General features: G+C 53.3%; 1 protein-coding gene across 6 annotated transcripts in view; it reads right to left on the reverse strand.

The window, feature by feature from the left end:
* CUX1 (cut like homeobox 1) overlaps positions 1-27,096 on the reverse strand; it is a 344,154-nt gene that overhangs the window by 46,066 nt on the left and 270,992 nt on the right. For 3 of the 6 annotated variants that reach the window (XM_031432652.2, XM_031432651.2, XM_064478636.1), the window contains exons 12-20: positions 22,567-22,625; positions 19,435-19,483; positions 18,581-18,677; positions 16,944-17,615; positions 15,759-15,824; positions 14,342-14,443; positions 12,288-13,117; positions 10,159-10,324; positions 9,582-9,638 (exon numbers count right to left, since the gene is read on the reverse strand). In XM_031432652.2, coding sequence (XP_031288512.2) covers positions 9,582-9,638; positions 10,159-10,324; positions 12,288-13,117; positions 14,342-14,443; positions 15,759-15,824; positions 16,944-17,615; positions 18,581-18,677; positions 19,435-19,483; positions 22,567-22,625 — 2,098 coding nt within the window. The remainder of the gene's footprint in view (positions 1-9,581; positions 9,639-10,158; positions 10,325-12,287; positions 13,118-14,341; positions 14,444-15,758; positions 15,825-16,943; positions 17,616-18,580; positions 18,678-19,434; positions 19,484-22,566; positions 22,626-27,096) is intronic. The other 3 variants (XM_064478638.1, XM_064478637.1, XM_031432659.2) reach the window with 1 other exon arrangement.

The following is a 27,096-nucleotide window of genomic DNA, read 5'->3' on the forward strand; positions in this document are numbered from 1 at the left end:
GACTCTCTGTTGGGCGAGGTTGCAGAGCCGACCCCGGGACGCGTAGCCGGCTCTGCTTCAGGGGCGCAGTGCTTGCCCTGTTCCTAGTTTTTCTGCAGATCCACACCGACTTAGAAATAATGCTTTCAAATTACCTTCAATAACCTTATTACCGAACCAGCTGTGTGTATGAACACTTATCAATGCGTCCCTGTGCATTAAGAGAAAATGTATGTCATACAAACAGTCTAAATATATATTACTGAGATGGGAAAAAACAAACCCTCTAGTTAAATTGCTCTGGTGTAATCAAAGATTAATCAGTGTGTGTGTGTGTGTGTGTGTGTGTGCGCGCGCGCACTCGCGTGCCCGTGTGCATGTGTTTCTTTCTCCAGGGTTCCTTTCTGGCTTTGGGCAAACCCGTCCGTCCTTCCCCGGCAGCGCTGCTGTCTGGTAGGCAGCTCGTACCGCCATTCTAATAGTGGAATTCATCTTCCCAGATTTCTAAGAGTTGGAGGATCTCAGAGGTGGTTTTGACTATTGTTTTCTTTCCAAGCCTTCTAGGCCTGCGGCTCAGAAGCCTTCCTTTCCCCCAGACCCCTGGTGGACAACAGGCTTTGGGAGGTGCCCATCTGTGAGGAGGCTGGAGCATTTGCCCCAAGAGCAGCCCATCCCCTTAATAACGCTGCCAGGCAGCAGGTCGTGAGGATGAGGATGTCTGGGCTGTGACGGAATGTTCCTTAGAGAATCCTTGGCTGATCACAGCCGGTGAACGTGCTAGTGCGGTGGGCTGCGTCCTGGCTTCCCACCAATACGCAGGTGAGTGAACTGATCTGGCCCTACATGGGCCCTGGGCCGTGCTGAGCAGAACCAAGCGACGTTTTCGTTGGATGCGACGGTATTAGAAAAGCTATTAAGGTACATTATTTTACACATCCTCCTAATCTCTCCATACTGCTTTACTTAATTTGTGATGAAATTGTTGAGAAAGGGTACTTAATGTACGACAGTCAGTAAAAGTAATTTATCATCTTCCCGCTTCAGTGCTCACGTTATCAGCGAACTCATTTTCTGCATTCATCATGCAATCAGACTATTATTTGCATATTAATCAGGCAGTGGACCATGAAAGAACTGCATCCCAGCCAAATGCTGCACTATCTCAGGAGAAACACTCAGTAATTATCATACATCAGTGTTATGATGTGGTAATTGATTATAACATCTTTCTGCTGCCCCTGGGGAGCCCCTCTGCTAACCCAGCTCCAGGCACTCCGGACGGATTGCTCTTTTCCTCCCCAAATCAGAGTCACCACTGCTGTTCTCTCCAAATGCTATTTCTGAGGAGTATTGATCCTCCTCTTCCAGTTTCAAGAGGGATTTAAACCATGTGCAAGAAAACTGACCATAACTCAGGGAACGGGGAGGTCAGGCTGTGGGGCAGGCATATCTCTCTGGACCCAGCCTTTTGGCTTCAGAGGTGCTGCTCTGGCTGCTGAGAAAGTTTCCTTATCAAGTGAAATCAACTGAAAAGCTTAGTCCCTCCTTGTTGCAAAGTTGGTACAAAGGCAGTTTGGCTGCTTTATTTAGGTGCCAAATGACAGACTAATTTTGGCCCTCTTGTAAAGGACAAACCCAACATCTGCCAATTCAGACTCAGGCTATATTTAGGAATCCAGTTCCAAAGGGAAGAACAAAACACAAAATCAAGATGAAGCCGGTGAAGGAAGCTGCCTGGCTCGCTCCGTTCTCTCTGTGACCCGCTTCTCACTCCTGAGCGTGACCGTGGACTAAGGGCCAGTCTGCAGGGGGCTGGGCCGGGGGTCCTGGGCTGGCTGAGGGCCTCTGGCAGCTGACAGGTGGGCTGTCCCTTCGTAAGGGAAGGAACCCTGGGCCACTGTGTGTATTTTCCTTGGATTCAGCCTGGAAGGGATTTCAAGGCAGCATGGCCCTGCATCACAGGCCAGATGGGTTATCCACTCTCTGTTACAAAACTTCATAAACTTGGGTCTGACTCTCTGCCACTGATCTGTTGCTGGGTTCCCTTCCCTCTGCCCAGCTCCCAGGCTGAAACGTCAGGGATGCCTCCTAGGGTCACTGAGGTATCTGACTTTCTGTTAGTTGCTCATCTTGGATATGATTTTAAAACATATGTCCATTTATAATTTTCACTCAGTTTTGTTCCTTGTTTTGAAACATGGCCTTGACTTCTCTGAGTGTAGTTCCAGGGACCAGCCCTTCACCCACCATGGGGGACCAAGTCCTCAGGGCTGAGTGACAGCTCGCCTGCACCCAGGCGTCCTGCAGACCCCTCCAGGGCAGCAAGACCTCTGGTCGCAGCACCCCGTGTGCTTCTCCACCTCCTCCGTGACTAGGGGCAAACTGCCTCTCCTCTCTGGGCATCTGTAAGACGGGGGAAATCACTTCCGCTTACTGATTAGGGATTAAAAGCACTGCGCTTGGCACATCCATGGTGCAAATACGTGAGTTTCTTCATTTTATTCTTTCCACCTTTTAAAATCACCTGAGGGTTTTTAAGCATTTAAGCTTCTTCATCCTTCCCTGGAACCAAAGCATTGAAAACTCAAGTCCTCGTTTGCTCCTATGACCTACTTTTGCCTCTTGTACTGAATGCCCAACGTACCGTAAGTTCTCTTCTCCAAAGAAAATCTACAGGAAAGAGAAACGTGTCCAGAGGCCCGTGGCCAGGGCCTGCCGGGGCCTCCTCCGCACGGGGAGTTGGGGCCTGCCAGCACGGAGGGCGGGTCCCAGCCAAGAGGCCGAGAGAAGCTGACGAGATGCGGCTGCCACTCACCTGTGCCGACAGCACCCCTACATCCATCCAGACATTGTGGCCTGGTTCCGAACTAGATTGCCCCAAATGAGTGATGACCTACAGTCTTACTCTTGAAGCTCAAGATTTTGGGTCAACTTCATGGAATGGCAGATGGACGGGCAACTTTCAAAGATGGACAGTGTTTTGGGGAAGCCAGGAATCTGGAGAGCTGTGTGCAGGTCACCCTGCAGCTGACCCTTCGTGTCGCTGCCAATTGGTGATGCTCTCACGTGACAATCCACTCAAGGAGTGAATGCTGGACACCTCCTGTTTTAGAGCCAGGGGCCTGACATTCCTTGTGTGCAAGTCATTGCTCTGTAGCTCTCCGGGTGCACACGAAATGACATGTCATGCCAAAAGAAAGAAGAAATGACATGTCGTGCCAGAGGCTGCAAGGACAGCAAACCCTGAACAAACTCATTTAAAACTCTCTAGAGTCTAGGAGACAGTACTTTATTTTTCCTATTTTAAAGAAGAAACTGAGACACAGAGAGGTCTAGTCACCTGCCCAAGGCCACACAGCTGCCCAGTGGCAGAGACAAGCCGAGCCCTGTGCTGTCCGCTCTGAGTCCACCGCATCCTGCTGCTGCTCATGCGTGCTCAAGGCTGGTCACTGCAGGATCGTTTCTTAGGCTTTGCTGTTAAAGTCAATCTAAATATCTTGTGCTAGTGACTGGTTAACTAAAATAGGGTAGGTCCAGACAGAGGAATTCCCTATGGCAGTGAAAAGGGGAGGAGATTCTCTAGTCTATTGCCAGGTGAGAAAAGCAGGGCACACCTTGAGCCCCGTGTGCTCCCTTCTGTGCAGACCAAGTATCTCGGGGCACAGACTCTCCGAAGAAAAGGAACAGGAACGCCTGGGGAGAGCGCCTAGGGGCTGGGGATGAGGGAGGGCGGGCGACTTATTTTTTAAAAAGGGTGTAAGCTCTTCGAAATCCTGCATTTTGTAACTATGATGCATTTTACTTATTCAACCCCCTCCCCCAAACCATAATTAAAAAAAAAGTCAAATAAATCTATTACCCTGGGTTACTCTGATTCTCTCCTCTTTTTTTGGAGAGGCACAGTGACAAGTCTCACGCATGAAACAGAGACCCTCGGGGGCTGCTTTGTGCCGGAGCAGCTTTTTCCAAGGATCATGATGACAGTATCTGCTGCTTTGAGACAAAACATTGAGTGGGCGTCTTGTTTAGTGGCTGCCGCCCCAGGGATGCCTGTGCGGGGCCTGCAGGTGCAGTGTGCTCTCGGGGAGGGCGGGCAGGGCAGGGCTTGGCTTATCCACCGCCCCCACCTCCCACAAATGCATCACAGGAGCGAAAGGGCCTCCGCGTTCCCTCTCCCTCCTGGGTTAATGTCACAGGGAGGTGGTTTCAGGATCACATGCCCAGTCCCCACAGGGAGTCCCACAACTGCTAGGCATGGCTAGGAAGGCTGAAAAAGCAGCGCAGGCCCGTAGGTGATCCAGGGAGGTGCCGCAGACAAGTCACCTGTCTAGGGCGCTTGTGAGACATGCGTCCTCCTTCTCTGCAGCTTGCAGGCCAGCGGGGGCCGCCCAGCTACCGCTTCACCCTCCTCTGAGACCACTCTTGGGTGTGCTGAGCCTCAGCCCGCATCTCAACGCTCTTGAAGTCCACCTCCTCTCAAGAAAGAGCCACCCACAGGGGCAAGGGGCGCTTTGGGGTGAGATGCAGCAGGTCAGGCATCCCGCGGCCCAACGCCGCCGTGGGAGCAGGTCACTGAGGTCATCTCAGAGGAGCAAGGAGCCCCCTCTGTCCTGCCGCCCACACTTTTCTCCTTATTATACAGGCCTTAAGGCAGTAATAACGAAAATATTCTCCATAAAGAAAAGACAAAATTCTTCCAGAACCCACTTTCCTCCTGTTACTTTTAAAGAAAAATAAAAGGCCCCTGAATTAGGGGCTTCTAATGTTTTCACTTTTTTTCAAAGGTTCCACACGTGCCACATCATCCCCCATCAACGAACCTTCGTACCCGCAGAGCCCTCCACCTGGAAGGTTCTCCTCCCTGACCCATTCGCCCTTCATGGCCCAGCCCCTCCTCGGGGCTCCCCCGATAACATCAAAATGCTCTTATGCAGGTTACAACCAAGAAAGAGAGAAGTGAATGGGGCACTTGGTTCCTCCGGCTGCCAAGTTCATGGTCTCCGGGTGCAGAGGGCTGAGCCCAGGACAAATGTGAGCAGTGGCCCCTTGCGCAGGGAGGGGCACTTCCTAGTTCACACGTGGCTTTCCAGAATTCGCTTTTGTTTTCGATCTGTAGTTTATGGCTATGTATAAATCAGTTACGTATATACAAATCTTTTCAGCTATTTAAAATAACTGAGGGTTAGAATAATTCTTCTTAGAGAGCACCAGGAGTTAACCTGCATTGATTTATTTCGATGAGAGAGAGGAGAAAAAAAGACAAATCAGCTCTAGTCCTGGGTATTGAATGAAGAGTTCTGCCTGCTTTAGACGGTGCCGTGGAATTTTCTGGGGGTACAAATAGCCCTTCCTTTTCCTATTAATATGCTGTCCAAACGCCCCAGCCTGACTTAGTCATTAAAACTGAGGAACGGATGGCTCACTCGAGGAAGCTGCATCAGAGCCCTACAGCTGAGGTCAGAGCACTGAAACCATGGACACGTTCTCCCGGTCATTTCATGGGTCCCAAGCAAGCGCCATTATGCATATTAAAAAAAAAAGGCTGGCCTGTCCCCAACTGGGCCCTGTGGCTGCGGGAATCTCCCGGCTGCGTAAGGCCACGTAGCGCAGACAGTCCTGTGGTCCTCATGTCAGGGAGGGGGCGCACAGGGACGGCCCACGTGAGAGACGGGCTGCAGCTGCTGCTCCTCAGCAGGACACTGGTGCTCTGCTGAGTGAGCTCCGTGGCGGGGAGCTGTGGATTCTCCATGCGCAGAGGAGGCTTGGACCCCACCGTTCTTGAATGACATGCTGGGAAAAAGCTGGGTATTTTATAATTAATCTGAGGAGACTGGGCCATCCTGTCATTTGTATGGCTTGCGATCATCCATCTGAAGCAGGTGTGGATGCTTGTTAGCGACAGTAATGAAATGCCCCCACATTAGAAAGTTACAAAGCCCAGTGCAGCAGGCAGGCGACCCCTCTCTCTCACTTCTCGGTAACGTGATGACTAAGCCGCATCCAGGAAAACCTGCTCCGTGCCCTTTCTTTCTCCCTCTTTTAGAGTTGCCTCTTGTCTCCTTCTTTTCTTTGGGGCAAAAAGATTAATCACACCAAGGAACCATGAATATGAAATGAGATCTAAGGAATGAAAAAGGAAAAAAAAATCCAATCCTAGATCATATCTAACTATGTACCTGTGTACCTAACTACACACACACACACACACACACACACACACATCATTACATCTCAAGGTTTTCTTCCTTTAAAAAATGCCCTGCTAACTGATAAGCGGTGACGACAGGCCACACTCGGATGAAACCAGTCCTGCTTGGCCCCACCCCTCCCCTTCTGGGAGTCCTTCCTCCGCTTCCCTGAGCATCGCTATGGCTAAGCGGTGCCAGGGCACCTGATGGAAGATAGCTGGGATGGGAGACGGACAAAAGGGAGATGCAGAGAGCCAATCCCAAAGGACTACCTGCAACTCTGTCTTCAAATAGGTTTGCCATTTAGGTCGAAGACAACCCGAGACACTGGGGACTTTGAAAGATTCAATCCAACACAAAAATGTTTGTAGAAAACTAGGCTACCAGGAAAGGTAGGACAGGTAATGGTTCTGAAGGGCTATTCTTTAAAGACCATTTTTTCTCCTTACAGTTACTCATATGATTGGCATGGAACCCTCTGTTCTCCTTACTCCTCATCAAGACCTCAACGGCCTTCAAAATAAGCATATGTCACTCGCTGAAAATGGCATCAACTTTCCTTAAGGTCCAAGGCCATCACCCCAATGCTCAAATCATCAAAGGAACATTAAGAAATGGTTACATCCACCAAGAGGGGAAGGTGACGATGCAACAGCAAGTCCAGTTTCTCGCTCCTTCATCATCAAACTGACTGGCAAGTCTGACGTACAAATCATTAAGGGAAACAGAGATGCCGAGGGCCACAGAGCTGGGCAGAAAGAGGTAGATGGGTGAGGGAAACAGATTCCTGTGTCAGCAGCTTGCTGTTGAGATGAGCACCTCATCGCTGTGGTAACTAAGCACAAAGCCATTCATTAGACCCACACGACCTCTCCTATGAGACTGGGGCTGAGGACAGAAGGTGAGCCTTCCAAAGTCCTTCCATGCCTGGGAGGCTAAACCGATGGCCAGGCCAGTTTGAGAGGCTGGATTTTCAGACACTGAATGCCTCTCACCAATGTTCAGAAAACAGACCAACCAAGGGTTAGAATTACCTTCCTGTAGCCATCCGGTTCCAACTCACTGAGCTACCTCGGCCAGAGGCCTCAAAGGAGCCACCAGCAAGGACACAGCATCTTTCTGGGTCTGGGGGCTTCTTGGAAGAATTCCGTGGGAGCCACGGTGAGAGCAGGGAATCAAAATCCTGGAGAAATCCCAGGCCAGAGGTGTCACTCCCCTGCCTTTGGGGGAGCAATACCGAATGCTTCCTCAGACAATGATTTTTGAAGTTGTCAAAGAAGATTCTGGAGTCTCCTACAGTCATTCATCCCAATGACTTACCAACACTCATCATTCTAACAGAATTCAATTTTTCAAATCTAAATTCCACATACTGAAAAGCATAGCTACGACCCAGACGCTTGCCCCTATATGATAATCTTTCTTTTCATTTTAACAAACACTTTCTAGTCTTTCCTGATTTAAAGAAACATTTTTGCTTAGCTACCATCATGATATTAAAAAGTTTATATTTTTCCTAGAATATAAGAAATATTTTCCCATTTTTCTCCACAATCACCATAATTATTATCTCTGCTGGTGGCTTCCCTATTGCTGACTCACAACAGGGGCTTTGAGAGGGATCTGCAACCCACCTCCCATCTCGCTGAGATGACACAGGGAGAGGCCTGCCTGCCACCTCTTCACAGAAACTGCGGGAGAGTTTGAGAGCGTTCGCTCACTTTTACCCAGAGGCTCACATCCTCCTCCTCCCTCCCTCCTCCAATCTGCAGACTCCCCTACCAAGCATTCTACATCACTTTGTTTTATAATGTAATTTGATATCTTACAAATATCACTCACATCCCTCTTAGGAGCCCTGTGAGTTTCTCCTGGGTTGGAAATGTGACTGTCGTATGACGGTTCCAGCACGGTAGCCATTACTTGCTATACAGTAAAAAGTAAAAAGCCATCCTTCAAGGATTTGTTCAGACACAGAACAGATTTTGGCATCGATCATGACCGACCTGGAACTGCAGGAGGTTTCTTGTTTTGGTTAGGAACAAGCGGTTTTGATTTCAAAAGCGTTAGTCACATTCTGCCAAGCTTGGCCCTAACTTTGATGAGGCAGCAAATACTCTTGGAGAGTTTAAGAGGAGGCCAGCTTTCCATTAGAGAAGAGGTAGGGCTCATTTTCCATGCAAACGTCCACAAAGCTCTAGCACAAACAACTACGTCCATTATTTTCCCTAATGTGTTTTGAGTGAGAGCCAGGGCTGTATAAGTTCTCCAGTAATTGCTAATTAAATTGGCCAACCCAGAAAGGCAGTGAGAAGGAAGTACACCTGATCTGTCTTAGATGGACAACCACTCCATTTAGATGTCCAGCCAAGAAAACCAACAGCTTGGGTTAGATACAGCCTTCCACCCATCAAGATGGGACACCTAAAACACGAAAATGTCAACCGGGAACTTAGCTGTGAGCAGCGAGTGCGCTCCGGCTGCATCTGTGTGTGGGTTGGGTGTTTCGAAGCAGTGGAGGCGCTGCCGCCCAGCTGTTCCCCTCATGACACGTGTTTTCTCTTGTAAAACTTCCAGCAGGCTGGCAGGCTCCACGCTCCTCACTTAGCTTTGTTTGTGTTTTCAATGAATCAATGGGATATGGAGACTAATCAACATGTTTAGAAAAATAAAGAAAGGAAAGAAGAGGAACGGCTCATGATGCTGACTGCTCCCGAAAGCTGGGTGGGAAAAGCTCGGCACAAGCGGGAACACAGGAAGGACACGGAAAAGGTCCAGGAGCCAGGCACGCGGGCCGCCCGGGCCGCCGCATCCAGGTGTGAGGAAGGAGTCCGCAGGGCAGAGGTGTGACCTCAAAGACCAGACCTTGCGGCTCTCAGATGCCGGCAGGAAGCAGCCCCAGTGCCTCGGCAGAGCTCTGGGCCCTCCACTGCCTGCTCCCAGGCTGGACTCCAACCCCAGTCCCCCTCTTCTGAGCCTCACAGCTTGAACTGCGACCCCCAGGTCTTCCAGATGGTCTCGACATCCCCCTACCACGACCCCACTGGAAGAGCAACGCCCACTCCTTGTCCCCTGACCCCTGCTATAACACTGGAAACTGCCTGAGCAAAGAATCCGTCTCTGACTTGAGCTCCAGCCCCCCGAACCCAGGGCTTCACACCTAGAAGCCGACAAAGTGATGAAGAACTCGGTAAGGAGCCGGAAAACGTCGGAGGAACCTGCACTCAGCTGGCCGTCCTCTCCCTCTCCACCAGAAACTATGGCCTCGAGGAACCCAGTTCACCAGGCGGATACCGTGTTTTTGGCTCACCGGATCCAGAACAATAGATCCTTCAAGTCTCCCCATTATAGACCGGAGGAAAACATAAAAGGCAGGGAAACATTTCACACAAAACAACAGAACGTGCTAGTTACCTGAGCTCACACAGCCCTGCTGCAGGGGGTCCTGTAGCGACGTCACCGAGTGGAGGACTAAATAAGAGAAAGGGTTGCAGTTAAACGAGGAAACAAACTGGGGGGTTTAAAGCTTCCTAATACGCTGGGTGCAGCTGAGGGGCGCTGGCATGAAGGCCCCAAGGGCCCAGGGGAGGGTCTCCACTCCCTGCAGGGAGGGCCAGAATTGGGGGGCGTCCAGGCAGGTAGGCAAAGCTGCCGGTAGAAAGCTGGGCCCCAGTCGGGGAGCAGACAGAAGCTGTCACCCGTGAGATGTTTCATTCTGTGCCTTTGACTGATTTTCTTTCCTGAGTCCCTGATTTAGCTACTTGACTTTTACCTATATTTATGTATAAACAGCATTTTCTTAATTGGTAACTCATCTTCTGCTGCTTATAAAATTAGTTAGGCACAATCTTCTCTCTCCTAAAAACTAAGTCAGTCCCTTGGGAACAGGTCGCAGAGGAAGGGGGGCAGTTCGCAGCCAGCGTGGCTGGCTGCCTCCCTGCGCCGACTCCCCTCCACCCTCCCAGCAGCAGCCCAGCAGGGCTGCCCTTACCTGGCCCTGGCTGCTGCCCTTGCACAGGCAGGACGCCCTGGCCCAGCTCGCCGTTCAGCCAGAGCTGCATCCGGATGAAGGGCTCGCGGCCTTTCTGGGTCAGCTTGCTCCATGGCTTCGGCCGGGACAGCATGTCGCTGACACTGCCCTGGGACAGGCCCAGCACCTGGAATGGCAACCAAAGACGTACGGCATCAGTGCCTAGGGTTTGCTGTGAGGCCGCAGAACGCATCAGTGATACGCACAAAGCTGTGCGGCGGCGTGGCAGGGATGGAAGACACACAGGGAGCAAGCACTCCCGGGGCCGAGCACTGACCCAGCCACCGCCTGCTGGGCGGGGATGGCCTGGGGTGGGCGATGTGCTTTTCAAGGTCACTGGTGGGCTGATGCCCTGGCACAGGGAGCCATGGTTATAGTCCCAGCTCTCAGCTCCCAGGGAGAGAAGGGCTGGGAAACGGAGGGGAGGGGTTCTCTCTCCCAGGGTCTTGATCCTGCCAAGTCTGCGGGGTTGTCCTGACAACCCAAGGAGGAAGCACCAAAACCATCTTGCTCTTTGCCTGGTGGCGCCAGGAAAGGCTGAGGTGCTGGGGGCCAAGGATCGCTTTAGAGTAGGAGCAACGGATGCTGGCAGGATGTGGGGGCCCATCCCCTTTGCTGGCGTTGGGCCAGAGGGGCATTTAGAAAGGTCTGCTCTTTCTGATCACATCCTGCTCTGTGGTAGGGGCCCAGAGGTGAGCTAGTGGTGACAGAGGAGCCAGCCTAGGAGTGAAACTCACTGCAGACGGTCGACAAGTTGCATGCACACACCCGACTTTTCTTACGCTCACATATGGCCATACATATGTATGGGCACAAACACCCCCCACAGGACACAGATGCAGCCCAGAGATATTTAGGGGCTGCATCCGATCACTCTTTGAAAAGTTCTCAAGTTCCAGAATAAACTGCACTCATGGGCCAAACAAGTTCAATGCTATTAAGTCTCTGCTAAATTTAAGGCATGAGCACAAATGTCTATTTAAATGTTCTCAAATGATATTTTTACAACACTGAACTAGAAATTTCAAGGGACTTTAAATTCTCATCCTCATTTCTGTTCACCCCATCACCTTTTGCAAAATCAGGACAAAGAGTTCACAATCCTATGGCAAGGATCTGTAGCCTAGTATATTGCAAACATTAATCTGAGGGCAGGACCTGGTAAGGGGGGGTAGAAAGTTGGGGGGAAAGGTTCCATGTGGGCCTCTCAGAGGCCACTGTTGACTGGGCCACATGTCCCTGAGGAAAACTGTCTTTTAGGGGACTGGAACATTTCTCCTTATGTTCAGCAATTCATCACTTAATCTAAAATGATCCTAGGGTATAATGTTTACAATATATTTTGCAGGCCTGGTAGATCCCCATTATCCAGAATCTCAGTGATCAGGATGTGCCAAGAACCGAAAGGGTCTGGGACCTCATCCACAACCCATGTAGTTTCGTGAGCCAGGGAAGGACACTGTGGAAACAAGGGTCTTCAGGGCCACTCCCGGGCTCAGCCCGGGCCCTGTGCAGCTCTGCCTGGGCTACCTCTAGCTGTGCATCCCTGGACACTTGCTCCGCCCCTCTGACTGGACAATATCCGAGCACCTTCTGAATTACGAGAAAGGTGCAAATACGCTTCACATTGCTGTTTCTATCCAGTGCCCTCTGGTCTCTGCATGCTGGCTGTCTTTCTCTGTGATCAGATCAGATCCTCTTTGACTGAAACAGGCAGCAGAGGCGCCTCTGGGCTCCACCTGGCAGTGGGGACAGGATTGAATTTGGTCACCTGCCAGCTTGGAGCACACAGTTAACTTCCCCAAGCTTCAGTTTCCTTATTTGTCAAATGGTGACTTTGCCACTTGCCTCACAGTGTGATGAGGGGTCACAGTGGGTGAGAGAGGCTTGCCTGGAACCTGGCCCCCAGAGGGGATGCAGCAAATGGGACGTTCACTGGCCAGCCTCCCTAGAAGTCTGGGAATGGACGCCCCATGATGCTTTCTGGTTAATTACGTGGGCGTTGGCTGCACCCTCCAGGCAGATACAGATACTCCATCTTGGGCAATGAAGAGACCGGAAAACCCAGGCCCCCGAATGGAATCCCTTACCTTCTCCCCAAAGATCCTTTGACAAATGCCGTTCTTGGCCAGCTTCTCTTTCACCTGCCGGGTGAGCTCGATGGTATCCACCTCCTGGTACATGTAGATCTCGTATTGCTCGGGGGTCAGCGGGGGGACCGAAGGCTTGGTGGGCTTCGACAGGGGCACGATCGGGGAGGAGGGCAGAGGGCTGTTCTGGGGTGTCTCGCTGCGGCTGGCCCCGGTCAGGCTCAGCTCCGAGCTCTGGGAGTACGGCGACTCGGCGCTGGGCCAGTCCTTCCAGTACTCGGACGAGGAGGGGCCCTGGAGCTGGCTGCGCTCGGCCCGCGGCTGGCTGCCCCCGCCTTTGTCTTTCCCGCCGCCGGCTTCCTCAGCCTTGGCGTCTTCGGGAGGAGCGCTGCTCTTCCTCTCGGGCTGGACGGCGCTCCACCAGTGGTCCTTCCACACACCGCTGCGGCCCAGCTCGCTCTTCACGTGCCGCAGGACCCCCTGCGCGGCGTCGGCCGCCCCCTGCAGGTCCGGCCCCGGCGCGTCCTGGGATTCCTTCTTCAGGGCCGGGGGGTTGGGCAGAGTGGGGACGCTGGCCTCGGGAGCCGAGGGGGGCTTCTTCAGGGAGATGGCAAGCGGCGAGTAGCTGGACACCGATGACATGGGTGAGGGGGACATTAACTTGGGGGTCAGGATGGCAATGTCAGTCTGGGACAGTGGTGCTGGCTTTAAGGCGGGGTCGAGGGCAGCCTGCTGGGCCTCCATCTCGCGGCGGGCCTGCTGCAGGATGGAGCGGATGGCGTCGTCGGAGTTCCCGCTGCTGGACGCGGAGGAGGGCTGGGCCGGCTCTGCTGCGGAGCAAACACAGAGGTGAGGCGGTGGCAGAAACCCCCCTCAGTCAGGAACGTGCTTTTTCACTCCACTTCCTCCTCACTTGACCTGCCACCGAATGCGGATTATTCGGGAGAACTGCGCTGCTCTATTTTTCCAACATTTTCCTGGTCGTGAAACATTCATGCATCCTGTCTGAGCAGTGATACAAAGGGCTCACACTACTGCCCTGTGACCCTATGGCCTCCGTGACACACCAACTGAAGGGACTTAGGATCATGTGATGGGGGAGTATGCGTGCAAACGCTCCGTGACACCATCTTAGGCTCTCTTCCCCGATTATTTTAAACGTAACATTCTCATGTGCTCTACTGCAAAATTCTAGTGGTTTGGTTAGCTCAGATTCTCTTCTGGATGGGTGACTATGGTGTGGCCACCGAGGGGGAGGGCGAGGGAGGGACCACGGTGGGCAGTGGGCAGGTCCCAGCTCAGGAACCTAGAGGGGTGGCCAGGTGGTGGCGGGTGCTCAGCTGTCACGGCTGCAGGCCTGGCGGGGCCTCGCGACCAGACCCACGGGGGAAGGACTCCGCAGAGCAGGGGCTTCGTGGGCACAGGGCAGATGTGTGTCTGTGTTGAACCCCAGGAAGAAAACTCAGGCTCTTGGTTTCCTCACCAACAGAAGGTCTGAGCTGAGTTTACAGCATGGTGTGCCTCTCAATCAAAGCTCAGTTGGAGAAAAGCTGAAAGGTGAGAGTTCTCTCCTCTTAGATGAGGCAGTTCTCAGGGAGCTCTGAGGGCCGATTCCTGGGGCAGACTGACTGCAGAGGTGGACATCCATCCTTTAAAACCTCCTGCTCCCCCTGGGCAACATTTGTTTCATAAAGCCACTGTGAAGAATTTATTTTTCACCAGTGTTCAGTCAAGCATCTATCCAAATACCAAAAGCCTGTATTGCATTTAAAAAAGGGAATCTGATACAAACTACTTGCTAATTTAAGTCACGGAGGTTCTAGGCCAGGGGTACATTCTTGAGTCCATGCTAGGGAATGACATAAGACAGAATGGTAACTATTAGCAAAATATATGTCATGCAGACCTGCTCCTTGCTGCACTTGCCTAAATGCTTGAAAACATGCATTCTATTGTTTAAAAAAACAAACAGTTCATTACTGCTGACCAGAGCGCTCATGACAATTGCTGTAACTAAGCTGGGAAGACAGTGGTGGAAGACTTAGACTCCGTACCAGTTTTCTGGACTTGCAGCTCCCTTTTGGCTTGTTCGAGGATGGACTTGATTGCTTCATCAGACCCGGTCTCTGAGGCTCGGATCCGGGTGGTGATGTTACCTGCAGGGAGAAGCCACACTGATGACACCAAACCCACACCTGGAACAAAATTCAGTGCTACACGAAGATGTCATTCTGCTAAATAGCTCCCGAGTTGAGGTGATGACAAGGAGGTGGGCATGGCCTCCTGTTTACCTGTACCTGCTGTGTGTGCAACTTCACAGCGGGTACTGTGGCCTCGGGCAGGAAGGGCTTCCTGCTGACTCCACCTGGCATCAAATAGTACTTGGCCGGTGGGACAAGCTCTCAAGTTCCCCAAGCTGGATGTCACCCGCAGGTTGGGACCAGGGACAGCAAATCTTTTCATCCAGTATAAAAAAAGATGAAGGATTAAAAGGCAATGCTTTTTTGGTGAGTCATTTAAAAGCAACTCCAACTGCTTTGGCTTGGGACACCGCTCAAGGCTCTGTACATGTACTTGAGGCCGGTATCCCAGAGGGGAAAAGTGGGCCGGGAGGGCAAAGGGTTGAGGCTGGTTCTCTCTCAAACGTTTGCATGTACAAGGTGAAGAGGCTGAAGGCTTAAGTTAAAAATTTTCGGGTCTCTTATCACATACTGTCTTTTGAAAATTTATGAACAAGGAGAGAAGCCTGCGGACATCTCCTAAAGGACAATTCAGTCTTTCGGTCACATGGTGATGCTCTGCTGAGCAGCCACACGTACAGATGCACTGAAGCCACTATGGCCCGGGGCTGGCCCCCGGCCTTCCTGGAAGCCGTCCACGTGTTTTAATTTTCACTACCTTACTAAATATGAACTGCCACGTTAAATCATTTAAAAACAAGCCAACCACCAGGACAAAACCCCATTAAAGATGCGACTCCGAGGAGGGCAGTGGGGGCTGGCTGGTCGGGACCCGCGGGAGAACTGGTGACCCTTGGAGCCTGTCTACTCGGTAGCACCCTCGACAGAGTTCAGGGTTCAGGGAGGTACAAGGAAGCAGCAGCATCTCACTGGACTCAGTCACCTGACTTTTTCTCAGAGCAACAAATGTTATTCTTTCACCTGCTTCTGAGAAAACGAGGAAAGGCGTAATTTGAATCTGAAGGGGGTTGGGATTCGTACTGAGGGGCTAATGCTGAGTGGTGCCGCCTCCTCCCCGCCTCTCCTGCGCTCGGGAGAGCGCGGCGGGCAGCTCGGGAGGAAGGGGCTGTGCGTACTTGAACCCGTGCTTTGTTTTATACTTACTAGCTCTGTTTTTCCATCAGGTTCCAGGCCAGAATCACACTGTACAGTTTTAACCCAAATACACAGCTAAGGACATGCTGCTTCCTAGGTTACTAACTGCAAAGAAAAACACCTGCCTGCAACATACCTTCAGACCCATTTCTTCGTTTCGGTACTTCCTGAAATAGTCTGTTCAGGCTCTGGCCTGGATTCTCTGTTGAAAAACAAGTGTGGTAAGAACAAAACAATCAGGGGGATGGTGGTGTTGACGATATGGGCTGTGTGACATGAAATCTGAGCTGCCTGTCACTACAGAGAGGGCTCAGGGCTTCCTGTGCCCCTCGGGAGTCACTAGAAACTTCTGAGAGGCCCTTCCCTGACCGACCGGCTGGCAGAGGCCACGGCTCTGCTGACAAAGGAGATCAGATGGACCTAAGGGGCGGCCGACGGCAGCAACGCCACGAGGGTCAGACGGAGGGAGTTCTGCCGCCCAGCGAATCGCCCACCAGCCCCGGAACAAAGCTCACATTAATCATCCAAAGACAGTCAATTTCAGTTAACATCGCCAGAAGAGGCACCACGTCCTTTGTGCAAACTGATGCTGTCTCCCCTCTCCGTTTAAGTCTAAAATTTCAGGGTATGTCAGATGTGTCTGCTCAGAGTCCCTCTCTCTGTCACTGCTGACTTGGCAGAACGATCCCTGTTGTTAAAGAGGGAAGGAATTCTTGCAATCAGGGATGTGACGGACTTTTTAATCTTTATGGAGGGTGGGGCAGGAAGGGTGTTTTAATAAAGCTTTCATGTGTTTTACTCAAGGCAGGCGTGGGTTGCTCGTGACGCTAAACAAATCACTAACGGAGTGGAAACACTGGGCGTGAGCTGACTGCAGGACACACTGCCCGCCCCACCGTGTGGAGGGGAGGCCGGGGCACGTGGTTGGTCTGCTCGCCCCACGGAGACGGTGCTGCACGAGGATGCTGCGGCTCTAGGGCTGGATGGTACCCACAGGCCCCTCCCACCCCGAGGCCAGCACCCAAGGCCGAAAGGACCCCTGGGCACTAAACGTGTCAGAAAATGTCACGGGTGAGGTAATTCCCTGTTACTTCCCCGAGTTTACTATGTGAGGTGCTGAGCGAGTTTCCGAGGCCAGATCTCCCAAATCTAACAGCTTTACGAGCTCATGCCAGTGGACCCTGGAGCTCTGGAAATGGCAGGGCTGAGAGGATTTTACCTGATGCGATGCGCAAATGTCTCATCACACACACACACAGACACGCACACACAACCCTGTGACGGGCCCACGCGTGGGCGCCAACCCACGCGAGCCTCTCACCTCTCTGTCTGCCTTGGATGCTGCGAAGAGCCAGGATGTTCTGCTCGTCCGAGAGGAACTGCTTCATCTTGTGAAAGGGCTCCTTGCCGCGAACCGTCAGTTTATTCCATGGCTTGGGCCGGGCCAGAATCTCGCTCACAGACCCTTGAGACAGTCCCAAGACATAGTGTCCAAAAATACGCTGCCCGATGTTGTGCTTGATGAGCTGCTCTTTCACCTGCCGGGCGATCTCTGCAGTGTCCATCTCCTCGCCCTCAGACACGCTCCCAGCACTTTCTGACTGGCTGGGAGACGGGGCCATGCCATTTACATCTGGGCTTTGTTGTAATGGGCTTTGGGAAGATATGGAGTTTGTGCTGTATGGACCTGTTGAAAAAATCATGCTTGTGCTTCCTGCTTCCTGTATGGCCTTGGAGTAGAAGGACTGCATTAGCTGTCGTTGGAGGAGAGAGTTTAGTGCAAATTTTCCCGTAGAAGCCAGGGGTAGGCTGGGGCTTGCCAGGGATGAGCTGAAAAAGTCTTGCGTTAACCCCGCTGGTGAGAACTGGTGTGTACCATTAGTATTGGAAGCCTGCTCCCCCGTGTTGCGGGGCAACTGAGAAGGAGGGGAGGCCGGCAAAGGTCCAGGACGCCGACTCTCAGGCTGGTCTTTCCCTTTTCTCCTGGCTGACCCTACAAGGAAGGGCAAACATAATGCATTATGGGGGATTCAAAAGGGAAAAAAAACCAAGACCAAAATGCAAAGTGTGCCCCACAAAAGGGAAAAAAAAAAGTGCAGATTTTACCAGGGCCAATGAGGTGTGTTGGTTTGTTTTTCGATTGAATTTTTAAGTTAGCCAAACGAGGCCCCCCGAAACAAGCAACATGCATTTCATGTTTGCACCTTTCTTGTACGTTGCAGCCTGGAGAGTTCCCCTTGACATAGAGTCAAACTCCTAACGTGACAAGGAGCCGGTACCACACACAGTAAAGAGTCGACAGGTCGCGGGCCTCTCATCGGGCCTCTAGCATTCGAGCTCTAACCAGAAGGGCCCCACCTGAGGAGCAGCAAACACTGACATTTTGGGACCAACGGATTCGCACACCACTTGCTCTGAGGCGAATGCACTGCACCGAGTCCACTCGATCGAAGGCACGCACATTTTAAGAATGAAATATCACCGGAGCCCGAGACACTCTCAAACGCTTTACCAGCTGCCAAAACCCGAAGCAGTCAGTGACGCCACCACTTTGGGACGAGCAAAGAAAGGCTAAGGATGGGGGAGGCGTTCCCAAGGAAAACCTGACAAAGGAAGAAAAGCTCCACTGAGCCGGCCGGGAAGGGCAGGGGCTGCCCCGGAAACGCCACAGGAGAGGCCGCACAACTAGGAAGAGATCAGAAAAGCCACCGTCCTTGAGCATCCCTCCGGCAGCCCTGCCTGCCTGCCCTCCGCAGACGCCCTGCGGCCGGCTACGCGTCTCGTCTGGACCGTCTGGGCGGGGGGAGTGAGGAGGACGCGGAGGAGGCCGGACACGCATTAGTCAAGGTTCTCACCCCCGCTGACGCCCGCCATGCACCGGCCCCGACTCACGGTTTGCCTTCCTCTTCCTCGACCCCCGGAGGGGCCGAGCGCGGGCGCGAGACCTTGTCAACCTACCGCTCAGGTCACTGTTGGAGATGCGCAGCGCGGCGTTCTCGGACTGCAGCGCGCGGTTCTTCTCCAGCAGCAGCACCTCCAGGGGCCTGGGTGCGTCCTAGATGGGGCAAAGCGGGGCTCACCGCGTGGCCGGCCACTGGACCCCACAACCCCCACCCTGCGGCTTTCCCACCCGCCTCTCCTGACCCTGACCTGTTACAGAAATCGGACCCCCAAGGATGCTCCCTACATGAGTTCCTCTCCAGAATAACTCATTTCAGTTCAAGTAAGTTTTCTCCTTCTAGGCTCACAGTTTCCAGACAGCGAACTATTCTCTGTTCTGTCCCCAAATCTGAGAATCTAAACCTATACCTCTTGGCCATGGGACACGCTGCCGAGCCACACACCTGCCAGAAGTCTCCTGCAAAGGGGACCTTTTTTGCTGCCAGTCACCAAGAGTCTGCTGTCTTCTGGAATTTTGGAGCGGGATTCTACGTGATGACTTAAAATTCTAATTGGCCACCGGGTTACTATGTGCCATTGTCATCTTAACCCCATGTCTCGTCCACGTGAGGCAGGTGATAAGGGTCCCTGAGCCAGCCCACCTGGGGCTGACCTTTAACACAACCTGAAACCGTTTCTATCCATGTTCTTAGCACCTGCAATTTCACTTGAACCGAGTTACTGGTTTGGAAAACACTAATGGAATTTTCTCTTCTTGCCCCTTTTTAATTAAAGAGAATTTACTTTCATTTGGTTAATTATTCTTGAGGAGTTACTCGTCAGCTACGGGCGAGGGGTTGCATAGAAACATCACGATTGTGAAGCAGCGAGGGGACGCTCACCCACACGGAAAGCAAAGTGAGACCCGGTACCTGGGTGCCAGCTCCTTCGGACGGTGCAAACTCCATGGACTTCAGAATACTGCAAAGAGCAAGACAGAGCGGTTACCTCCTGCCCGGACCTTCGAGAACAGCCGCGCTAATGAGCGGTCACGTCAGCGTTCCCTGCTCTCCAGGAACTGAGGAGCTGACAACTTTCACAACTTCCCTGGCAGCCTTATCATCTGAGAGCGTCTCTGGGATAACTCTTCAACTAGCAGTTGGCCAGCAAAAATTCCTTGCCCAGCATGTAAATCATTCCATATGGAATCACACCAGGTCTGTTCAGAGTATAATTTTAAAGTGGAGCTGAACATAGACATAACATTGCCGCCAGTGGAATGGATTTGTCAAGCTAAGCAGGGCCGAAAGAGCTGTAATGAGGAAGGTGGGGAGAGAAACCTCTGCTCCCGGCCGCCACCCCTCATGCACACTTGGCAGCTGGTACCCGGGGCCCAGGGGGATCGGGCGAGGGGCGAGATCCCATAGCTGGGTGGCCCCAAAGCAGCAGCAGACCATCACGGCAGCTCCAGGCTGGGGAAGGAGCCACCACAAGGGTGTAAGAACCCATCCTGATTTCTCCTTTGTTCTCCTTATCACTGAAACCACTCTGGCTTGGCCTGTTTCAACAAGTCTGAGAGCTGCACGGGTTCGGGATGCCCGGCACTGCTCGCAGGCTCTGCACAGGTGGACATTTCTTTCTTTCTGTGGGTCCACGTGGCCCTGAGGAGCCTGGGTGCCCCTTGCACACTCGAGACAGGAAGGCGAGAACGAGTGTCACTTCCATCCGGCACACTGGGCCACCTGCGTGCTCTCTCCCAGCCGTGCCGTCCAGAAAGCACAGTGTGGACAAATGCCGAGGACCTCGAGACCCCTCTATGCCTCGGCCACCGGGAGCTCCAGTAAGGAGCTGACCGCTCTTCGTTTCTCTGAGGTTGTGTCTTCCTAGGGCCCCTGTCACGTAAACCAACAAGACAGGAACAAGGAGGAGGTGACAGGGCGTAAAACTCATCGTTTTGTTTTGCGGTCAGCTCCTGAGGATAATGAGGACTCTGGGTCCCACTGCATCAGGGAGGGGAGGGGAGGGGAGGGGAGGGGAGGGGATGGGAGGCAGGCGAGCAGTCTGGACAAACTTGCCTTTTCTTAGCGGCTGTCACGTTGTTCGCAACTATATTCTTGTCTGAGATCTGCTTTAGGATCATGTAAGAAAAGACTAAGTGCGTCCCTAAGTTTATACTAAAAACATCAGTGTCTCTTCATTTACTCAACAAATTTAGCGACAGCCTATTACCCGCCTGGCGCCGTGCAGAGTCAAAACCACTCACCCTCAGGAACCCTATGGGAGGTGCCGGGTAGAAGACAAAACCCAAACGGCACAAGTAGGAGAAAACCAGGGCGGGGGGGCGGGTCTGTCTCGAGCTGTCAGCGTTTGAGAAGGGCCCTGAAGGGTCCAGAGGCTTTGCAGACCCCCGGGTGGGGGGGTGGGCAGGGACCCCGGGGCTGAGATGGGCCAGAACCGGCTGCTGGCAGATGTCTAGAGGACACTGGGATCCCCAGGAAGTGGGGAGCCAGGGACACATTTTAGCAGAAAAGCCACCTGAATAGGGTTTTCAGATGCCTCCACCGTGGTGGGGCCGTGGTATGCAGACGTGGCAGAAGGGCCAGCGGGGATGCGGGAAGGCTGTTCTGGGAGGAGGGTAGGGCCAGTCTGCGGAGGGGCCAGACCGCAGCCAAGAAGCCTTGGGTCCCCGGGAATGCAGGTGAGCTTGGAGGAGGGGGTGTGGGGCCGACCTCAGCTTGGGAAGAGCAGGGGCTTGGGTGAAGGGATGGGGAGGCAGGTACATAAGTAAAAAATACACCTCCCTAAGGTGGAAGTGGGGTGGGGGGAGGGGACAGAGCTTGAAGAGGCTGAACCTGCAGAGAGTCTGGGGGTGTCCAAGGGGTGCTGGCAGAGGCCGTCCACATCGTGGAGGTGAGGCTGCTCAGGAGAGAAGTGAGGGGAGCCCCCCGGAGTCACCCTGCCAGGGAGGCTACTGACGGTGGTGGCGAGGAGGTCGAAGAGGCCTTCCTATGGGCTTTTTTAGCAAACCCGAGGGAATGGAATTAAGAATATAAAGCACAGCATGGTGAGTAGGTGGAGGCTTATTTTAAAAGGAAAAATTAAAAATGTCAGCAGGAGAAAAAAGCTGATGGAACAGCAGGAAGAAGCAGGAAGGAAGGGACCCTGGGTGGAGGGGTCAGCCTGGAGAGACAGGACGGAGAGGCCAAGACCAGAGGAGTAAATTCCAAGGTAAAGGCAGCTGCGGGGCGTCTGTCTCCTTCATGAAGCAGAGCACTAGGGTGTCTGCTGGGGGGTCAGGGTGCAGCTGGGGCCAGGAAAGCGCAGAGGGTAGGGCAGGGCCACACATCGCAGGGACTCCCTCTGCTGTGTTTGGTAACCTGGCCATGGAGGCAGGGAGGCCCAGGAGAGACTCTGTGAGGTAACGCATGAGGACTGGGGGGCGGGGGGGGGGGCATGTGCACTGTGGGGGGCTGCCCATGAGTCTGGAGAGCGCTGGACTGGGGGGCAGGTAGGGACCAGGGTCTGGGAGCTCTAGGAGGGCCAAGGGCAGCTCAGGGGAAGGAGTTTGAGGCGGGAGGGTCAGGCTGGGCTGTGGGGCTGAGGAGGGAACTTCTAAGTGTGAGAATGTGAGCATTAGCACTGAAGGGAGGAGAAGCTTCCAGCTGTTGCCTCTTGGATGGAGGCGGAGAGGAGAAGGCCCCAGTGTCTAGGTGGCCAGGGAGGTGCGAGGCCACGAGCCCCCTTTTGACTGGAGAATTTTCTTGCTCTTCTCCTCCTGTTTTGGGACCTTACAGCTAAAAAATAAGCTCATATTTTATATTTCCTCTAAGGGCAGTATCTCTCCTGATTCTGTGCATATTGGCAATTTTTACACACAGAGTTTTATAAAAAGTCCAAAGAATTCAGGCACAGGCCTGAGTGCAAACAGCCGCACTGCTGGGCGGCTCGGAACATGGCCCATCAAGGACCCTGCAGCCGCCCCCTGGCTGGCACGGTGTTTCCTGAGCAAATGTCCCCAGTGAGCCCTGGCTTGTGAATGGCCGAGCTGCCACCTCCACACTTACTTTAGTTCTTTCTTCACCTCTTCATAGTCAGCCTGTCCTTTGAGTTTTTCTTCCAGTTGCTGAAAATAGAGAGGGATTTTGTTAGCGGTTGTGTCCAAAATAGGCCTACGGGCTTTGCCATGGACTGAAAGTTGTGTCCCCATCAAATTCAAATGTTCAGATCCTAAGCCCCGAGGTGATGGCATTAGGGGGTGGGGCCTATGAGAGGTGATGTGGTCATAAGGGTGGGGACCTCACAAATGGGATTAGTGCCTTAAAAGAGACCCCAGAGAGCTCCTTCACCGTTTCCACCAGGTGAAGCCACAGTGAGAAAAAGGCCGTCTGTGAACCAGGAAGGGAGCCCTCACCAGACACCGAATTTGCTGGTGCCTCGATCTTGGACTTCCAGCCTCCAGAACTGTGAGAAGTAAGAGTTTTTTGTTTATAGCACCTGGTCTATGGTATTCTGTCACGGTGGCCCCAGTGGGCTAAGACACTCCACTGACTACATTCCCTGTAAAGCATCTGGTGTCCCTGAGGGAGCCAGACACACACAGTGAAAGGTGACAACTGTGGTGTTGTCCCTTGTCCTTTACTCATCTGGCCACACACACGCACACACACACACACACACACACACGGCAACCATAAGGTAATGTAAAACCTAATGAAGGCAGAAGGAAAAAGCTTTACAAAAGTGGAAAGCAGAATAAGGAGGAGGCCATTTGGGATCAAATCCCACAAAATGGCGAACAGGATGAAGAGATGCGCCCCTGGTGTTTTAAAAGCAGTGTGTGGCTTTTCACAAACTGCACGAGGCCAGCTGACATGCATAGTCGGTTGTCAACACCTTCAGTGGGAAGCTGCTGACAAGAGACATAGCCCCTTTGTCGCTGAGGCTGGCATCCAGTGGGCACCAGGAGAGACACATTTGTACTTCTGGTTGGATCCCTCCAGACATGGGGGTTTTAAGAGTGGAGGCCGTTCAGCTGGGCGGTCAGTGGTTTCCCTGACAGATGGTTGTCTGAGTCCTGCAGGGAGGGCCCTCCCAGGGCACCCTGGCCAGCAGGGCCACGGTTGAGCACAGCTGACTTCCTGGCCCTAGAGTGCCCTTCAGACGGAAGGCCCGGGGCCCTTGTGTGAGCCCCAGGGGCTGAGGGGCGCGACCGCACGTTTCCCGGTGTGATGATGCTCTGACATGTGCCACTCAAGCCTGTGAGCCCACCGGGTGTTCCCACGGAGCCCTGCAAGGCCGCCTTGTCAGGAAGAGCCTTTGGAGTAGGGTGGTCGGCACAGGGTGTTTCCTTCTATGAAGATGCTTTTTACCACCCCCTAACCATCCCCACCGAGCTCTTTGGGGGAAATGAGGCAGCTTGACACAAAACACAAAGTCCCAGCCCAGCGGGGGTTCTTGGCCATGTAGCATCTTGCCAAGGCTGGGGTGAACAAATTCTAATTCTTGAGTCAACAGCCCCTCTCCATCCACAGGGCTTCCAGTTACTTTTTTCAGCTCTACCTGACCAGCCACGTCTACGATCATAGATTAAAGCAGACCGAGAGCATTCTAGAGTTTGGGGAGGAGAGTTCCACCTGGCCCATCAGCCTTGATGCTCACCCAATTCCCACATGGCCTGTGGTTTTGAGAACTCAGGTGTTCACTCAACTAAACTAATGTAGCCCACCTTTTCCTCTCGCCCTTGCTGGTGGCTCCTTGTGTGTGTATTTCCCATTACGTGAACAGCTCTGCCCTAGTTTCTGTTAAAGATCTCTTGCCAACTTTATGTCTCACAGTTTCTCATCACAGTCAAACAGGGGGTAGCCTGCACTCATTTTCCGACAAAAGATCTTCAGGAGGTGCTCATGGAGAAGTGACTGCATTCATCCTCCTGTGGTCAGACAGCAGAAGCACCCTGGGCGGCCTCCGGAACACAAGCTGACCCGGGGCTGCCGGGGTGCGGAGCGCCTTCAGAGTGTGAAATTCACCGACTCTGGGATGCAGCGCGCACAGAACATGTGGTCGTGTTCAGAGCACAGGAGGCAGACAGGAGGAAGGGACAACACGGAGCACTTCTTAACCTGGCCCGGCCCAGAACGCAGAGTCGGTTCTGTCACTCACGGCTGGCCCCTTGGACCCGTGAATCAATGGCTCGTCCGTGCAGTGGGAGCAGCAGCAATGACCTCCACGAGCTGAACAAAGGCACGACAAAAAGCCGGGGCAGGTGCTGGCACCGCGGGGCCTTCCGTGCAGGACCGTGTCGCTGCCAAGTCCTGGGGTGGGCTCCCTAAGAGCACCGCCGCAGGTCTTCTTTGCAGACCTGTGACTGGCCCGGATCAGCAGGTTTGAGGACTAGAATCTGTTTAACTTGGTCAAGTAATAGTTTTCACTGAGAACTAAACAGCTTCCACTGAAATTTCTGCCATCTCCTTGGGGGCAACTGAATCAGGAAGCACCGAAGACGGAATCTGCAAACCTCTTCATCAAGACACCTGGATGGGGGCCTGGCAGGGCCGCCTCCCAAAGCCCGTCCCCACGAGCTCTCCTGACAAACGACCCCGCAGAGCGCTGCCTCAGAACCACACCTGCGGTGGCCACACGGGGTGGGAGGCACGTGGGCTGGGGCCCAGCACTGGAAAAAGACCAAGGGCCCTCAGCTCGGTTCGTTGACCAGACATGCACAGCAGGTCGGGTTCCAGAGGCTCCTGGACTGGAAAGGGCGGCAGGTGCTCCTGGGGGTCACTGTCTCTGGAGAGACTTCCCTCAGGTTTCGCTAACGCTTGCTGAGCCGCGGGCCGGATTCCAGGCTCGGCTCCACATCCCACATGCCATCTTACTTAATTATGGCCACACATCTGCAGAGCATCTGTCTCTTCCTCCAAGGAAAGAAAAAAAACCATTGGAGTTGTGCAGTGCATACCTTGGCAGAGCTGAGGCTGCCCCGGCCGCTGGCAGAATGTGGAGGCAGTGAAGCACTGGTGGGCTGGGGCCTGACAGATCGGGGCCACGTCTGGCTCTGCCACTTAGCTGCGGGGTGACCGTGGACAAGACACTTAACTTCCCTGAGCCTCAGCACCTTCATCTATGATGGCACCTACAGGACAGTGCTCTTGTGAGGATTAAATGAAGTACAGTCATCCCTCAGTACCCACGGGGGACTGGTTCCAGGACCCCCGTAGTCTCAAAGTCCATGGATGCTCAAGTCCCTTGAACAGAAGGGTGTAGTACAGTCGACTTCCGAATCGGTGGACGTGGAAACTGCAGACCCAGAGCCAAGTGTAACATGGAGGGCTTCGCCTGGCGCCCTGCACGTGGCAAAGCATCCGTTAACGGTGGTTACTGCCATTACAGTAGTTATCACGACTCTGTCCCTGGTGGGTGGTACTGAATACGACTGAGTTGTTCCTGAAGACATGCTGTGCTTCTGAATCCAGGGGCTCCGTTTATGAAGCTCTCCACATCCCAGTTTGTTGTCTCCCAGTGTCCCCGCTGCGGCAGATCCTCGGAGGAGGCCAGAGGCCTGGAGCCGCTCTGGCTGTTAAAGACGCTGGTGGCAGGAAAGGCAGCCCTGTATCCAGTGCCCTCAACACACAATCCGGGAAGCGGGTCCTCCTGAAAAAGGACTCATGTGAAGGAGCACACGTGGGCCCCATTCAGAGAGAGGAGAAAGGGTCAAGGGGCGGAGGTGGGCTGCCCGTCAGTCCCTCTGGCTGAGTGTGACCCTGGGTGACGGGCGTAGCCTGTCAGGCTTCATGCTCCTCATCTGGGAAATGGGGAGATAAGAACAAGGGTTTTCCAAGGACAGCAGTGAGGAAACGTAGGATGCACGAGTGCAGACTGCAGGTGCCTCTCAAACAGGATAGTTGTGTGACGTAGGTCACATACATTTAATACTCATAAAGCACACCTGTGGTTCCAGGAACTTAGTAGGTGCTCATCAAATGTTTCTTCATCAAATTGCCAGAGGAATTATCTCCATGGTCTTAAAATCCTGGCTACGATGCCAATAATAAGATAATCTAGTTTAAAATGCAAAGCACTTTGGCGTGCAGCAAATTAGGCACTAGATTTATAGAAGATATCGTCTTAGTCAAGTCATAACACAGGGCTCTCCATGCTCTAGGGCTACCAACTGAAAGGACCTCTGGCACGGAGGCTAATGCAGAGACCCTTGAAAGGCCTCCTCCTCTGGGTTGCACAACGAGGGGTCAAGGCCACAATACCTCTGCCACACGACAGACAGGGCTGGAGAGGCGACTGTGCTGCAGTTTACAGACGGCTCCATCTCTTCCTCCCAGACGATCCAAGCCAGGCTTTCAGCAGGGCTACCTGAAGACCCACCGCTCAGGCCAGGGACACGGGTGTGTGATTCCCACCTGACCTGGACCCACGGGCTGAGGGGCCGCCAGTCAGAACCGAGTGAGTATGACTGGGCTCCCTGGTCCAGGGCGGGGTTCCAAGGTTGACACTGCTGCTCTGGGGGCCAGAACTAGGCAGCGTGCACCTCCTTTTCACCTGAACCCCCTCTGCTCTCCACAGTTACTTGGTGAGAGGCG

The sequence above is a fragment of the Camelus dromedarius genome, chromosome 24 (assembly GCF_036321535.1).
Source record: "Camelus dromedarius isolate mCamDro1 chromosome 24, mCamDro1.pat, whole genome shotgun sequence".
NCBI classification, from domain to species: domain Eukaryota; kingdom Metazoa; phylum Chordata; class Mammalia; order Artiodactyla; family Camelidae; genus Camelus; species Camelus dromedarius.